The 15,044-nt window shown below is 46.0% G+C and overlaps 1 protein-coding gene across 1 annotated transcript in view; it reads left to right on the top strand.

Moving 5' to 3' along the window:
- Nucleotides 1-14,589, top strand: part of rev3l (REV3 like, DNA directed polymerase zeta catalytic subunit) — a 19,326-nt gene extending 4,737 nt beyond the window's left edge. Inside the window, 23 exon segments of the mRNA XM_083533601.1 lie at nt 249-377; nt 482-710; nt 803-942; nt 1,069-4,810; nt 4,920-5,800; nt 5,895-5,983; nt 6,070-6,195; nt 6,948-7,140; nt 7,373-7,484; nt 7,586-7,701; nt 7,865-7,983; nt 8,089-8,207; nt 8,966-9,107; nt 9,245-9,489; nt 9,649-9,757; nt 9,912-10,118; nt 11,937-12,046; nt 12,163-12,277; nt 12,372-12,509; nt 12,592-12,782; nt 12,870-13,116; nt 13,195-13,416; nt 13,523-14,589. Of these exon segments, the coding sequence (XP_083389727.1) occupies nt 249-377; nt 482-710; nt 803-942; nt 1,069-4,810; nt 4,920-5,800; nt 5,895-5,983; nt 6,070-6,195; nt 6,948-7,140; nt 7,373-7,484; nt 7,586-7,701; nt 7,865-7,983; nt 8,089-8,207; nt 8,966-9,107; nt 9,245-9,489; nt 9,649-9,757; nt 9,912-10,118; nt 11,937-12,046; nt 12,163-12,277; nt 12,372-12,509; nt 12,592-12,782; nt 12,870-13,116; nt 13,195-13,416; nt 13,523-13,663 (7,862 nt within the window). The 3' untranslated portion in view covers nt 13,664-14,589.
- The last annotated feature ends 455 nt before the right edge of the window (nt 14,590-15,044 follow it).

Raw genomic sequence — 15,044 nt, 5'->3', positions numbered from 1 at the left:
GTGACCCAGAATGTCATGTTTAGACTGCTGGAATAAATGAGGTGATTAAAGAAAATAGTTAAACCCCCCTCTCTCTCTCTCTCTCTCTCTCTCTCTCTCTCTCTCTCTCTCTCTCTCTCTCTCTCTCTCTCTCTCTCTCTCTCTCTCTCTCTCTCTCTCTCTCTCTCTCTCTCTCTCTCTCTCTCTCTCTCTCTCTCTCTCTCTCTCTCTCTCTCTCTCTCTCTCTCTCTCTCTCATTTTCTGCTAAGACAATAAACGTTCTACTGGCAAAGCTGCAGAAGTTGCGGTTGTGGACGAGGAGGCCATTTTGAGTTTGTTAGAGAGCAGTCAGACATTTCTGCCCATGTCTCAGAAGTCCAACAAATCCCTAATTCTGGGTAAGAAGTCACTCTTCCACACACTTTCTCTCCACCTATATAGCAATAAACAAAAGGAGGGATTTAAGAAGCTTTGAGGAGAATGATGAATGTTCTTGTTGTAGATAACAGCCAGGATCAGGCGATGGTGGACTTTCTCGAGGGACTCACAGAACATCGGTTTCAAAACGACGTTCCAATGACCGCTCCCCGTCAGGAGCTATCAGGGAGTCTAAGCTGCCCCTACAACAGTGACGAGGAGGAGGCGGTGCCCGAGCTGGAGAAGGAGGAGGCCGAGCTGAGCGTGGTGATGTCACAGAGATGGGATACGGATATTCCAGAAGCGTCAGCTCGGTAATGGGATCGTGCTTTCTCTGAGCTGTAGATGAGTTCTGAGAATTGAATCATAATTCGTTTTAATCATCATCATCATCTCTTTCATTTAGACGTCTGCTGAATGATATAAACGAAAGTTCCAGTGAAGAAGAACACGAGTTGTCAGAAGAAGATATGGACTGGAGCGGAAACAACTGTTTTGCAGATCTGGCCATACCCCAACTGGATGGGGCTGCAGATGAGAGTAGCGGTGTGTTAGTACCCCCACCCTGCATATATAACCCCCCTCCTTCCCACCACAAACCCAAAGAACCATTCAGAACCAGAATTATTTCATAGGTGATGCAGTGTTGACTTGTTCTGGGTTTTTTTGCAGATTCCTCACTATCTGACAAAGGATCCCAAACTCACTCATCTCTTCCCGCTAACGATAAATTGTTGGGCAGGAAAAATCCCTGCCAGAGCGAAAGTGTTCTCCTGGAACCCCCGTCCTCAGCTAAAATCCTTCTTGACTGCAAGCACCCCGAGCATCGACAGTCCGGATCACTGGATAAGGTGCAACTAGCTGACAAGACCCTTCCTGATGAAAGCCAAGAAGCTAGTGAGCTGTTAACAGGGCTCAAAGTGAATAAAGACATCCCGTATATCCCTCCAGTCAAGCACCCAATCCTGTCAAATATGTCTCAGATTTGTGTGGAGAGAGTACTTTATACCAATGAAAACAAACCTGGAGGTGTTAACAAATCCGAATCCGATAGTTTTGGAACCTCGAAGCTCTCTCACAGCCGCAAAAAGTACAGCAACATTAAAAACGCTGAGAATAATCCCATTTCTGTTTTGCAAAATCAGAGTTTTTCTTTGTGTTATTCTGAGCTGAGGAACAGTCCCCCTAAAACCGAACTAGAAAAAAGTGTTAAAGATCCCAGATCCTCCCCGGTGCTGAGGAATTTCGAACAAACGTCAAGCCCAGTGAAAGATCTCGAGCACCTGGTACCTCAAGAAGGTAAAATGGAGCAGGATGGTGAAGACGGTGATGTTGGGGAACTCAAGATCCGATATGAGGACTACCAGGAAAACAAAACTGAACGGAAAATCGTAGCCCAGCAGGAGGCTCACTACAAATTTTTTCCCAGTGTTATTCTCTCAAACTGTCTTTCACGGCCGGTGAAGAAGCAAGTCGGAAGTAAGACTGTCGAGATTGGTTGTAGCTCGGATCACCTAGAACAAAAAAGATCAAGAATGAAGTTAAGCAAGAAGAGAAACAGTCCAGTGAGTCAGAAACGTGCAAGTGTGAGCGAAAGTTCCCAAACATCCAAAAATGAGGTTGCTGCAAGTTTAATCTCAATCACACCAGTTCAGTTAAATCAGGAAGCTGAGGAGAATACTGAGATGGAAACCTTTGAAGTCACACAATCTGATGCTGCAGTTGAAGATCTTGTTGTGGAAAATCTGACTGATCTTCCTAAGAAGATAGCCTGCACCGAGGTGTCGAGTTTACCCGGCAGCAAGTATACCTTGCGCACAAAACGGAAAACTATAAATTATGACAGTGAGGATGGTGATCGAGCGAGTCCTTCTTCCTTCAAACAAGCTGTTGTGGCTCATCAGGACAGCGTTAAAGAAAACTGTTTACCAAACAGCGGTCGGAAAAAGAGAAAGTTGTCAAGAAAAGAGCCCCCAGTCATCATCAAATACATTATAATTAACCGTTTTAAAGGCCAGAAGAACATGTTGGTAAAGATGGCCAAGGTCAAAGGAGATGAACCACAAGTGGTACTAACCCCACAGAAGCTGGAGCATTATGATCAACTCGCCCCTCTGAAAGACTTCTGGCCCAAGGTTCCAGAGTCGACAGCAGTCAGATACCCGGTTCCTGAACCAAAGGTAAAGAAGCTTCCTAAGCGAAAGGGGAAGGTCGCGCCACAATCAGAGAAACTCTGCAACCTCCCAAAAACAAGTTTTGTAAAAGGAAGTAAAATCCGCAGGACAAAGAAAGTAAAAGCGCTTTCATTACCAAAACTGCCTGTTCCTGAGGTGTGCTATAATGACCTCGCTGATGACTGTTGCAAGGAGTACTCTGACGTGATGCTTGATTTGGGATATCTCTCGGAAAGGACACCCAGTTCTACTGATTCCACCCCACCACGATGCTGGTCTCCCACTGACCCCCTTCTAGAATTCGAGTCTAATGCTTGTTTGATAAACTCTCAACTCTCGCTTAATGAAGAATTGAACCGTTGTAGCAAAAAAGGCAGGACGTCAAAACAAAGAGCGCCTTCTGCCGCTAGTCAAAAACGAAAAAACAATATTAAGTCCCCTGGGGGTAGATCTACAAGAGCTGGAGAAATCCAGCCTAAAGCAAGGCGCAGAACTTCAAGAAAACCAAAGACAGATATTAACAGTAAGGAATCCATTCATAATAGCAAATCTGCTCCTCAGAAAACCAAGAGGTCTTTTAAGAAGAACCAGCTGGAGAGGTTGGTAAAGTCCCCTGTGACTGCAGGAGCTCAAAATAGTTCACAGTCTTTGTATCCAGTTGATGAACTTTCACCAACACAAACCACTTCTGATGATTTGACCCCATGTCAGCGTCCAGGTTCCTGCCAAAACAGTCTTCAGGTCAGTGGTGATCCTCAAGCTCTACCATATACCACTGAACCAAAGTCAGAGTTGGTTCAGTCACATATCGGGCAAGAACCGATCATCAGTGTACCTGATTCACTACAAGGTTCTCAGAGTGCTGCTAATACTTCTCCTGAGACGCCTTCTGGATCTCCATGCCCTGTCATAAAACATAGCTCAAGTTCACACACAATAACTAAAGATGGAACCAGTCCATCTGAATTTAAAGCTGGTGGAGATCGAACCTTTAAAGATATTTATTGTTCACAGCCAGATCCAAAGATGCCTGCCAAACCCAGGAGACGTCAATCCAAAAAGAAGGTTGAAAACCCTATTGTACAAAGCCCTGAGATTACGACATCCTTGAATGTTTTAATGCATGGACCTCAGAAAGATCCGTCAGTGCCAAAGAATGGAAAGATGGTCACTCATCCAGAGATGCCTTCTGGTATTGCAGTCTTGAAGGCACTGCTCCAGAAGAGACAGTTCAAGGAGGGACAGTGCTCTCAGGGAGAGAATGTATTAAACAGTGTTTCTAACACCAAACAAGCTTCTGCTATTGCAAAACCTAGAAGATCATCCTCAGGAACACCAAGAAAGACCAGAATGAAACGAACTCCAGTGCCAAAAGAGTCTAAGCCAAGAAGGAGAAAAGGAAAGAATGGCAAAACAGAAGACCACATTCGATTAGAACCTCCACTTTCAGATGGGAGTCCAGTGTTTTTATCTGATCCAGGATTTGACAGCTCCTACTCTATTGATGATAGCTTATCTCCTGAAGTTCCTCATAATTACAGTTTTGACATTAATGCTGTCGGCCAGGCAGACTTCTCAGGTCTCTATTCCGGAAGCCAATTTGTTTTAACAGACAAGAACTTGCCTCATAAGTTCCTTAGTGATTTCAAAAAAGAACCAGTGTCCTCTCTGGATATGGAAAATTCTCAAGTGAAGGTCCTTGACATTGTGGAGAACTGCATGCACGAATCAGAGAGGCCGGTTAGCCCTGAGCTGTTTGATAGGTCCTGTGGTGGAGACCGTGAAGGCTTGTTGAATGAGTTTTCTCTGTCACTGCTGGGCTCTGAGAGGGTTTTAAAAAGCCGAAATTCTGGTGTTTCGTTGTCCAAGATGCATGGCAGCCACTTCCAGGACTTTCACTGTGAGAAAAGTGACCTGTTATTAGGCCCTGACCATTTCTTACCCCTCACATCGGTTTCTTTTGCTGATAATGGTGTGTCCCCAACAGGGGACCTGCTGGACAGTAGCGAGGTTTTTACATCCACAACTCCCAGTAGTTCTCCACGCTCCATCAGCTCTCTCTCACAGATAAAGAGCAGCAGTCAGGTGCAGAAGAGTGCAGGAGTTCATATCCTCAAACCACTGATGTCCCCTCCGAGTCGGGAGGAGATCCTCTCTACCTTGCTGGAGCTGGAACTTTCAGAGGCCACTTATCAAGAACCTTTCTGCAGTGACCCCCATGACGTACCTCTGAGACCAAGGTAAGTTTGCACAACGATTTTTGTTTTCAATATCAGAAGACATTCCAAATTTTCTGAATAAAACGTGTACAAAAGAAGGATTGATCTCAATTCTCTTTTCTCCAAACAGAGAAATTGCTGGACGCAAACTAGTTTTGGAGACAAGGTTAGCTAAAGATTTGACCGAGTTTGTTGGTGGTTTATCACAAGAAGGTCTCCAGTTCTGGAAAACTGCTTTCTTAGCCATGACCCGTCCGGGTTCTTCATCTTTTCCTGGCAAGGACCCATCAAACTTAATCAAAAGCAACAGGGAAGAGAGCAGTCCATCTCCAACAAGTGGTCAGAAGGTCATTCTCCTGCCCTGTAAAAGTGCCCCAAGTCGAGAACGAGTGCAGCTCTGGCTGCAAGCTAAGAGACAATTTGAGTGCCTTCAAAGAGATCAGAAGAACAGACTCTGTGCTCATAATGTGAGCCTGGTCCAGGATGACAATAAATCACCACACCACAAGGAGCTGGCAAAATGCTCTCAGAGGCAGGATGAGGCGTCTGGAAAGGTATCAGCTTTGCAGACTGTCAGTAAGAACGAGTTAACTTTGCCTCTCAGTATATCTCCTGTAGAACCAGGCGTATCTAACAGTCCAAAAGAGATGAAATGTGGCATGGGGGCTAAAATCAACAAAGAAGAGAAGAAAGATGAGGACTCCTTCAAACAAACTCGATCTCCAGATCCTTCCTGTTTTCCTCCATGGCAGCAAACATCACACAACATAGATCTGGAAAACAAAAAGCAGGAATTAGACGTTGGATTAACGTCGCCCAAGTTTGTCTGCTCCATTGATCCGATCTCACCGGAAAGCCTTCAACCAAAGCAGTTTCTCTCTCCGTCGCCATTTCCAATGAAAGTCCAGGATGGGGTGAGTTCCAGTCCCTCCCTTCTCCACAGCACCCCCATCAACAGCAAGAGAAGAAGCGAAGGAGCCTGCAAGCCTGACTGCAGTCCTGGATCAGAAGGTAGTTACTTTCTGCGATGAATAGTTCCTCCAGGATTGTTTAGCACGTGTAATTAAATCCTAAACGTATCAAATCACATTTAACCCCTTTCCAGATGTGGAGCCAAAATCTCAGAGACTGCAGCAGAGACGGAACAGCAGCACCAGTGCGTTACGTAGAGTTCTTCTCACCACCCAGATAAAGGTACACATCGGTCCTGTAAGAGCAACCTAGCGCATTTCAGTCTTCTTGTACTGTCGCTAATGCATGAATGATCTTCCATCGTGTAGAATCAGTTCGCTGGTGTAAACGTCGCCAAAGGCGACAACTCTCAGATCGAGGGGCCGTCGCTGTGCAACTCGTACGGCTTTAAAGTCGGCATGCAGAACCTACAGGAGGCGAAAGCGCTGCATGAGGTAAGTCCAAAAAGATCCTGGCTGGCTCACCATTTCAATAAAACAAAGGCTATGTCTAGACTAATCTACATCTAAAAAAAAAAACCATTCTGCATCCACGTTCTTTTTCAGCGTTTTCCGAAAGTTGCTCATCCGCATTCAAATGTCTGAAAATCCCTGTACTGCACATGAGCAAAACTCCTCGACCTGCGTCTTTTCTGCCCTTTTAGTTACTGGTTTTTTTTTCCGTAGCGGTGATGACGACAAAAAACGTGTCATCGTTTTCGAAAGCCTTTATTTTCTCACACAATCCACACCACCTCACGAAAATTCTCCACTTTGGAGAGCGTTTAAAAAAAAAAAAAAAATAAAAAAAGGCTAAAGTTTTTTCGACTAAAAACGTCGCCCCAGTGTGGGAGGAATTCGAATAATATAAGTTTTCAAACGAAAGTTAGGATCAGACTCTCTCTCTCTCCGCTGCCGAAAGATCGACCGGTGCTAGACTGGATCTGCACAACTGTGATTGGTTGTAATGTTGTGAGGCAGTACAGCGCCCCCTAACATGCGACTAAACACGTCGAAAGCGTCCGAGATTGTAACATAACGCATGTCATTGTTTTTATCTATAATTCCAGATGTTTAATATGATCTCAAAAAAAATCTTTCGGGTTGCTGAGTTTGTTCCGATTCGGGTGTTTCCACACACTTTACTGACGAGGTCGTGTATTTATTTTGTTGCATAACTTGCTTTTTCTGTATTTCGTGTCCCTCAGGTGCAGCACATGACGGTCATGAGTTTGGAGCTGCACGCTCGGACACGTCGCGACCTGGAGCCTGACCCAGAGTTCGACCCCATCTGTGCCTTATTTTACTGCCTCAGCTCCGACAGTCCGCTTCCTGCGTCGGAGAGCAAGCGGATAACCGGCGCCGTGGTCGTGGATAAAGACTGTCGCTCCTCAGGACGAGGTGAGGGAACGTCTGGTTTCTCTCTGTTTTTTCATGTATTAATTTACTTTGAAACCGTGCATGCTGGGGAGAGGGTAGCTTAGTGGTTGAGATGTTGGACATCTGATCAGTAGGTCATGAGTTTAAATCCCAGCACCTGCGCTGGGCCCCTGAGCAAGGCCCCTAACCCTCACCTGCTCAGTTGTATAATGGTGTCTCTCAAATACTGTACATGTAATGATGTAATGTGCAGGCTCCCGAAGCACAGCGCCTCTGCTGGTCAGATCGGGTGTTGCGGATCTGCAGGTCATTTACACGGTGGATGAGAAGGAGCTGTTTGATGAGGTCTGCAGGATCATGAGAACGTAAGTGTAACATAACGGATGTCCACAGAGAATAGATAGTGTAAAATAAAACACTGTTCACCTGCGTCACATACTGTGTGTGTGTGTGTGTGTGTGTGCAGGTATGATCCTGATATCCTGGTTGGTTATGAAGTTCAGATGCACTCCTGGGGTTACCTGTTAAAGCGAGCATCAGCACTCGGGGTCGACGTGTGTCAACTAATATCCCGAGTGCCAGGTACAGTAGTTACACACACACACACACACACACACACACCCCGGGTTGGTTTACAGGATGAGCAGTCTCTGAGAACACTGGTCTGAACGCTCAGGTGGAAAGTGTAATATCAGGTGTTCCAGGTGCAGTGGATTCTGGGTAATGGGTGTGTTCCTCTCCTCAGGTGATGCAAAGGAGAACCGTTTCAGTGAAGATAAGGACGAGTACGGCAGCGAGGTGATGACCGAGATCCACATCGTCGGACGCATCACCATCAACCTGTGGAGGATCATGAAGACTGAGGTCGCTGAATCGCACACACACACACACACACACACACACACAAAAAAAATGCAGAAATTATTATGTTAAAGTGTGTGTGTGTGTGTGTGTGTGTGTGTTTTACAGGCAGCGTTAAATAACTACACCTTCGAGAACGTGTCGTTTCACCTTCTGCACCAGCGATTTCCCCTCTACACACACCGAACACTCTCAGACTGGTTCGACCACAACACACACCTGTACAGGTGAGAGCACACACACACACACACACACACACACCCCAGTACATAAACCAGTCAGTTCTGGAAGTGGATGTGTTGAAGGCTGGATAAATGGGTGAGTGTGAGCATCTGAGACAGCTTGTGATGACGAGACGTCTGGGTCAGATCGTCTCCAGAACAGCAGGGTTTGTGTGTGGGGTTTGTCCTGATGTACAGGGGAACACAACAAATGTGCACCAAGAAAGAAGAAGAAGAGGTGACCGGGAGACAAGAAGACAAGGACATTTTAGCTTCTTTAATGTGTATTGACTGTCTGGTCGTATCAGACCCATCAGAAGGTCTGTCTGGTCAAATCTGGTCCCACCAGAAGGTCTGTTTGGTCCTTAAAGGATCACCTGTAGCACAAACTGGTGTAGAAGTTGATGCTTGTTCTGATGGAAAGGAGTCAGAACAATCAAAGCATCACAGCTTGCTGCATCTAAAGCTGCGTAGGTGCAGAGAGCTTAGGGAACTGATGCTGACCACCCACAGCTCAATCAGTGGACACTTGAGCATCAGAACTGGACCATGGAGGAGTAGAAGATGAAGGCCTGGTCTAATAAATAGTACTTTCTTTTCTATCATGTGAACATCTGATGCCTGGGCATGATTTAGCTGGGGAAGAGAAGGTACCGGGATGCTTTGAGAAGAAGGAGAGCTGGTGGAGGTGGTGTGATGCTCTGCATGATGTTCTCCAGGGAAGATGTTTGGTGTTGTGTATTTATTGTGTGTGTGTGTGTCAGGTGGAAGGTGGTGGATCACTACATGAGCCGTGTGTGTGGTGTAATGCAGCTCTTGCAGCAGAGGGATGTTGTGGGTCGCACTAGTGAGTTTGCACGAGTGTTCGGGATTCAGTTCTACCACGTCCTCACACGAGGCTCCCAGGTGTGTGTATACACACACACACACACACATTATTTTGTAATTTGAGATGTGACCATAAGTGCTGAAATCTCTCTCTCTCTCTCTCTCTCTCTCTCTCTCTCTCTCTCTCTCTCTCTCTCTCTCTCTCTCTCTCTCAGTACCGTGTGGAATCGATGATGTTGCGTATCGCTAAGCCGTTGAACTTTATCGTGGTGAGCCCGAGCGTATCTCAGCGTGCTCAGCAGCGTGCTCCTCAGAGTGTTCCTCTGGTGATGGAGCCTGAGTCTCGTTTCTACAGTAACTCAGTGCTGGTGCTGGACTTCCAGTCTCTCTATCCGTCTGTCGTCATCGCCTACAACTACTGCTACTCCACCTGCCTGGGCCACGCCCACAGCCTGGGAACGTGAGCTGCTCCTTCACCTGCGTCTCTTGCTGCACCACACGCGCACACACGCACACACACTTTCTAGTTCACTTGTTTCTTCCTCTGATTGACTTTTCTTTCTCTTTTATCTTCTTTCGCTCTATGGTTTTTTTGTTTGTGACTGTCTCTATCTCTCAGGTCTGATGAGTTTAAGTTTGGTTGTACGTCTCTGCGTGTTCCTCCTGATCTTCTCTACCAGCTCCGTAATGACATCACTATATCTCCTAATGGAGTCGCTTTTGTAAAGGTAAAGCCTCTGCCTTGCTCCGCCCCCTGCCCTGCCCCCTGCCCCGCATTCTTACAATAATATACACACACTATTATAATAGAGTGTTTATTCCACAGCCAGTTCTCAGTGTTCAATCTCGTGTGTGTTTGTGTGTGTGTGTGTGTGTGTATAGGCGTCAGTGCGTAAAGGTGTGCTCCCCCGGATGTTGGAGGAGATCCTACACACTCGTCTGATGGTGAAGTCGGTGATGAAGTTGTACCGCGGTGATGAAGCTTTGCTCCGCCTCCTCGACGCTCGCCAGCTCGGCCTCAAACTCATCGCTAACGTTACCTTCGGATACACAGCTGCTGCATTCTCTGGCCGTATGCCCAGTGTGGAGGTGATATATACACACACACACACACACACACACACACACACACACACACATACATACTTACATATATATATACAGTGAGGAAAATAAGTATTTGAACACGCTGCTATTTTGCAAGTTCTCCCATTTAGAAATCATGGAGGGTCTGAAATTGTCATCGTAGGTGCATGTCCACTGTGAGAGACATAATCTAAAAAAAAATCCAGAAATCACAATATATGATTTTAAAACTATTTATTTGTATGATACAGCTGCAAATAAGTATTTGAACACCTGTCTATCAGCTAGAATTCTGACCCTCAAAGACCTGTTAGTCTGCCTTTAAAATGTCCACCTCCACTACATTTATTATCCTAAATTAGATGCACCTGTTTGAGGTCGTTAGCTGCATAAAGACACCTGTCCACCCCATACAATCAGTAAGAATCCAACTACTAACATGGCCAAGACCAAAGAGCTGTCCAAAGACACTAGAGACAAAATTGTACACCTCCACAAGGCTGGAAAGGGCTACGGGAAAATTGCCAAGCAGCTTGGTGAAAAAAGGTCCACTGTTGGAGCAATCATTAGAAAATGGAAGAAGCTAAACATGACTGTCAATCTCCCTCGGACTGGGGCTCCATGCAAGATCTCACCTCGTGGGGTCTCAATGATCCTAAGGAAGGTGAGAAATCAGCCCAGAACTACATGGGAGGAGCTGGTCAATGACCTAAAAAGAGCTGGGACCACCGTTATCAAGGTTACTGTTGGTAATACACTAAGACGTCATGGTTTGAAATCATGCATGGCACGGAAGGTTCCCCTGCTTAAACCAGCACATGTCCAGGCACGTCTTAAGTTTGCCAATGACCATTTGGATGATCCAGAGGAGTCATGGGAGAAAGTCATGTGGTCAGATGAGACCAAAATAGAACTTTTGGGTCATAATTCCACTAAACGTGTTTGGAGGAAGAAGAATGATGAGTACCATCCCAAGAACACCATCCCTACTGTGAAGCATGGGGGTGGTAGCATCATGCTTTGGGGTGTTTTTCTGCACATGGGACAGGGCGACTGCACTGTATTAAGGAGAGGATGACCGGGGCCATGTATTGCGAGATTTTGGGGAACAACCTCCTTCCCTCAGTTAGAGCATTGAAGATGGGTCGAGGCTGGGTCTTCCAACATGACAATGACCCGAAGCACACAGCCAGGATAACCAAGGAGTGGCTCTGTAAGAAGCATATCAAGGTTCTGGCGTGGCCTAGCCAGTCTCCAGACCTAAACCCAATAGAGAATCTTTGGAGGGATCTCAAACTCCGTGTTTCTCAGCGACAGGCCAGAAACCTGACTGATCTAGAGAAGATCTGTGTGGAGGAGTGGGCCAAAATCCCTCCTGCAGTGTGTGCAAACCTGGTGAAAAACTACAGGAAACGTTTGACCTCTGTAATTGCAAACAAAGGCTACTGTACAAAATATTAACATTGACTTTCTCAGGTGTTCAAATACTTATTTGCAGCTGCATCATACAAATAAATAGTTACAAAATCATACATTGTGATTTCTGGATTTTTTTTTAGATTATGTCTCTCACAGTGGACATGCACCTACGATGACAATTTCAGACCCCTCCATGATTTCTAAGTGGGAGAACTTGCAAAATAGCAGCGTGTTCAAATACTTATTTTCCTCACTGTATATACACACACATATACATACACACACACACACACACACACACACACACACACACACACACACAGATCAGCAACTATATAAACACACAGAAACAAGTGAAGTCTAACCCAACATTAAACACATCACGTGTTCATGTTCCTGCAGCTGGGTGACAGCATCATACACAAAGCCAGAGAGACGCTGGAGAGAGCCATCAAATTTGTCAACGACACCAAGAAGTGGGGGGCACGTGTAGTGTACGGGGACACGGACAGGTGAGGACACACACATACACGCATACACATACACGTGTATATATACACACATTTCAGTGATATGTATAATGCCGAGTATGATTTCTTCTGTTTCTCTCTGTGTGTGTGTGTGTCAGTATGTTTGTGTTATTAAAGGGAGCGACTAAAGAGCAGGCGTTTAAGATCGGCAGTGAAATCGCTGAAGCGGTGACGGCCTCCAACCCCAAACCCATCAAACTCAAATTTGAAAAGGTCTCACACACACACACACACACACACACACATTATTCAAACCATCATTTAGATCATAGATAGGATTTATTTGAGCGTGTGTGTGTATGTGTAGGTGTACCTGCCGTGTGTGTTGGAGACTAAGAAGCGCTACGTGGGCTACATGTACGAGACTCTGGATCAGAAGGATCCTGTGTTCGACGCCAAAGGTATCGAGACCGTACGCCGTGACGTCTGTCCCGCTGTTGCCAAGGTAACCACGTGCTGCATTGTGTGCACACCTGTCAGGCAAACCACCCAGGTAAATACAAACGTGTGTGTGTGTGTGTGTGTAGATCCTGGAGCGGTCTGTGAAGTTGCTGTTTGAAACGAGGGACCTCTCTCTGGTGAAGCAGTATGTCCAGAGGCAGTGTGTGAAGGTACTGGAAGGCAGAGCAAGTCTGCAGGACCTGACCTTTGCTAAAGAGTACCGTGGCAGCGCCTCCTACAGGCCGGGGGCGTGCGTCCCTGCACTCGAGCTCACCAGGTGACCAACACACACGAACAGAACAGAAGAACCTTTTTGAGCTCCTGCTCTCCACAGTGGATCACAGATACTCTCTCCGTGTTTCAGGAGGATGATGGCATACGACCGGCGTTTGGAGCCGCGTGTGGGCGAGCGCGTGCCGTACGTCGTCGTGTACGGTTCTCCCGGAGTTCCTCTGATCCAGCTGGTGCGACGCCCCCTGGAGGTACTTCAGGATCCTGCACTGCGCCTGAACGCCACCTACTACATCACCAAGCAGATCCTCCCTCCTGTCGCTCGCATCTTCAACCTGATCGGGGTCGACGTGCTGAGCTGGTACCACACCCTGCCCCGGGTGTGTGTGTGTGTGTGTGTGTGAGAGACATAGATTTTAACATAATGTATGTACTCATGGACGTGTGTGTGTGTGTAGGTGCAGAAGTGGTCGTCGTGTCCAGGCGGGGGTGCTGTAGCGGATGATTCTCTGAGGAAGGGGACGATCTCGCAGTACTTCACCACACTGCACTGCCCGGTGTGTGACGAGCTGACTCAGCTCGGAGTGTGTGAGCGCTGCAGGGCCGAGCCTCAGCGTGTCGCCGTCACACTGCACCACAACCTCCGAGTGTGTGAGCAACAACACGAACAGCTCCTTAAGGTCAGGGGGTGCTGTCACTCACACACACACACACACGAATGCAACTCTAAATCTATAAAAAGCAGATCTGTTTTTCTGGTCTTTATTGTAATGTCTCTGTCTGTAGGTGTGTATGAGCTGTAGCGGCAGTGCAGACAGACAGGCCGTCTGCGTGTCTCTCGACTGTCCAGTGTTGTATAAGCTCTTTCGGGTGAAAAGACAGCTCAGCAACGCCCCCTACCTGCGACAGCTCCTGCAGCAGCTTTAATGCCCCCTATCTGTCTCCATTAATGTGGTGCTACAGTGTCAGTGTGTGTGTGTGTGTGTGTGTGTGTGTGTGTGTGTGTGTGTGTGTGTGTGTGTGTGTGTGTGTGTGTGTGTGTGTGTGTGTGTGTGTGTGTGTGTGTGTGTGTGTGTGGCAGTGATGCATTATAAATCAGATTTTTTTTGAGTGAAAGTGTGAGCGAGTGTTTACGGCGTACGCCTTCCAATCAGAGCATCGATAGTCTAAGCTTCGACGAGCCCCGCCCCTTTGTGTGTACACTGGAGCATGCTGGATATGAACTAAACATCTTTTCTTTCTCTCTGTTTTTTTCTTTTTCCTTTCTTCGTGTACGAGGTTGGGAACGATTCAGAATCGCTCGTGAACTGTTTCTATTCCTGCTGGAACCGAGTGTAAATAAATAAAAGCCGTAAGCTGAGAAGGCGTGCGCCGAGGGTCACCTCACGTTAGACGCTCGTCACTGAGGGACGTCTGTCTCAGGAACAGGGCGTGTCTATGAGCAGAGGTTAGACCCCGCCTCCTCAGGTCACCCGGGTTTAAAGGGTGCTTTATTAGGGAGAATTTGATACAGTATTATAATCGATCATTTCATAGAATTATTGAACATGTAAATAAATGTTTTCTTTTTTTATATCAAAAAGAACTGAATTGCAACCTGCATTTTTGTTTTGTTTTTTTGTGCTTTTTTTTTGGGTTTCGATTCGTTTTAAAGGAAAAACACTAAACTCAGCGTTTTGTATATGGAAGCCGACGGCATTGTGTAAACTGAGCTGAATGTGTAGTAGTGACGTGTATAAAGACAAGAGAAACGTGTACGTGTCTGTAAACATGTACAAAGATTGTTTTTTTTTTTTTAAATGGGTGTTGGTTGAAAAAAAACAGATTTAATAAATGTGACGTATTGAACTGGATTCCAGTGTGTTTCTGATTACAATCTAATGTTATGATGTTTTATGCGTTTATCAGGATCGTGTATCCTCTGGTTCTTGCCACACCGCAGCTTCACATACATTAATATTCTCCAAAACGATTTTACAATCAATAAAACCGTCTCACTGCAGTTACAACACAATAACAATACACTTAGACTGGAGATGTTATCACTTTCCACAGCTGAGATCTGAGCCTCTTTATTGTTACTATACTAGAATAGGTGTACTATATCTCAGCAAGGGAGAGTGATAAAAAGAAACTAATCACACCACTGTGTTACTACTGACCTCCTTAATGTAAAATGGGAATTTGGTGCTAATCGGCGAACGTCAATTTTTTAACCTAAAAACCACACAGGTACTTAATATTTATTAGGTTAAAAGTACCGGACCTTCTCCGATTATCACCAAATTCCCATTTTACATTAAGGAGG

This window comes from Silurus aristotelis, assembly GCF_946808225.1.
Source record: "Silurus aristotelis genome assembly, chromosome: 28".
NCBI classification, from domain to species: Eukaryota; Metazoa; Chordata; class Actinopteri; order Siluriformes; family Siluridae; genus Silurus; species Silurus aristotelis.
Note: the sequence above shows the minus strand (reverse complement) of the source record. Positions and strands in the feature narration are given on the sequence as shown.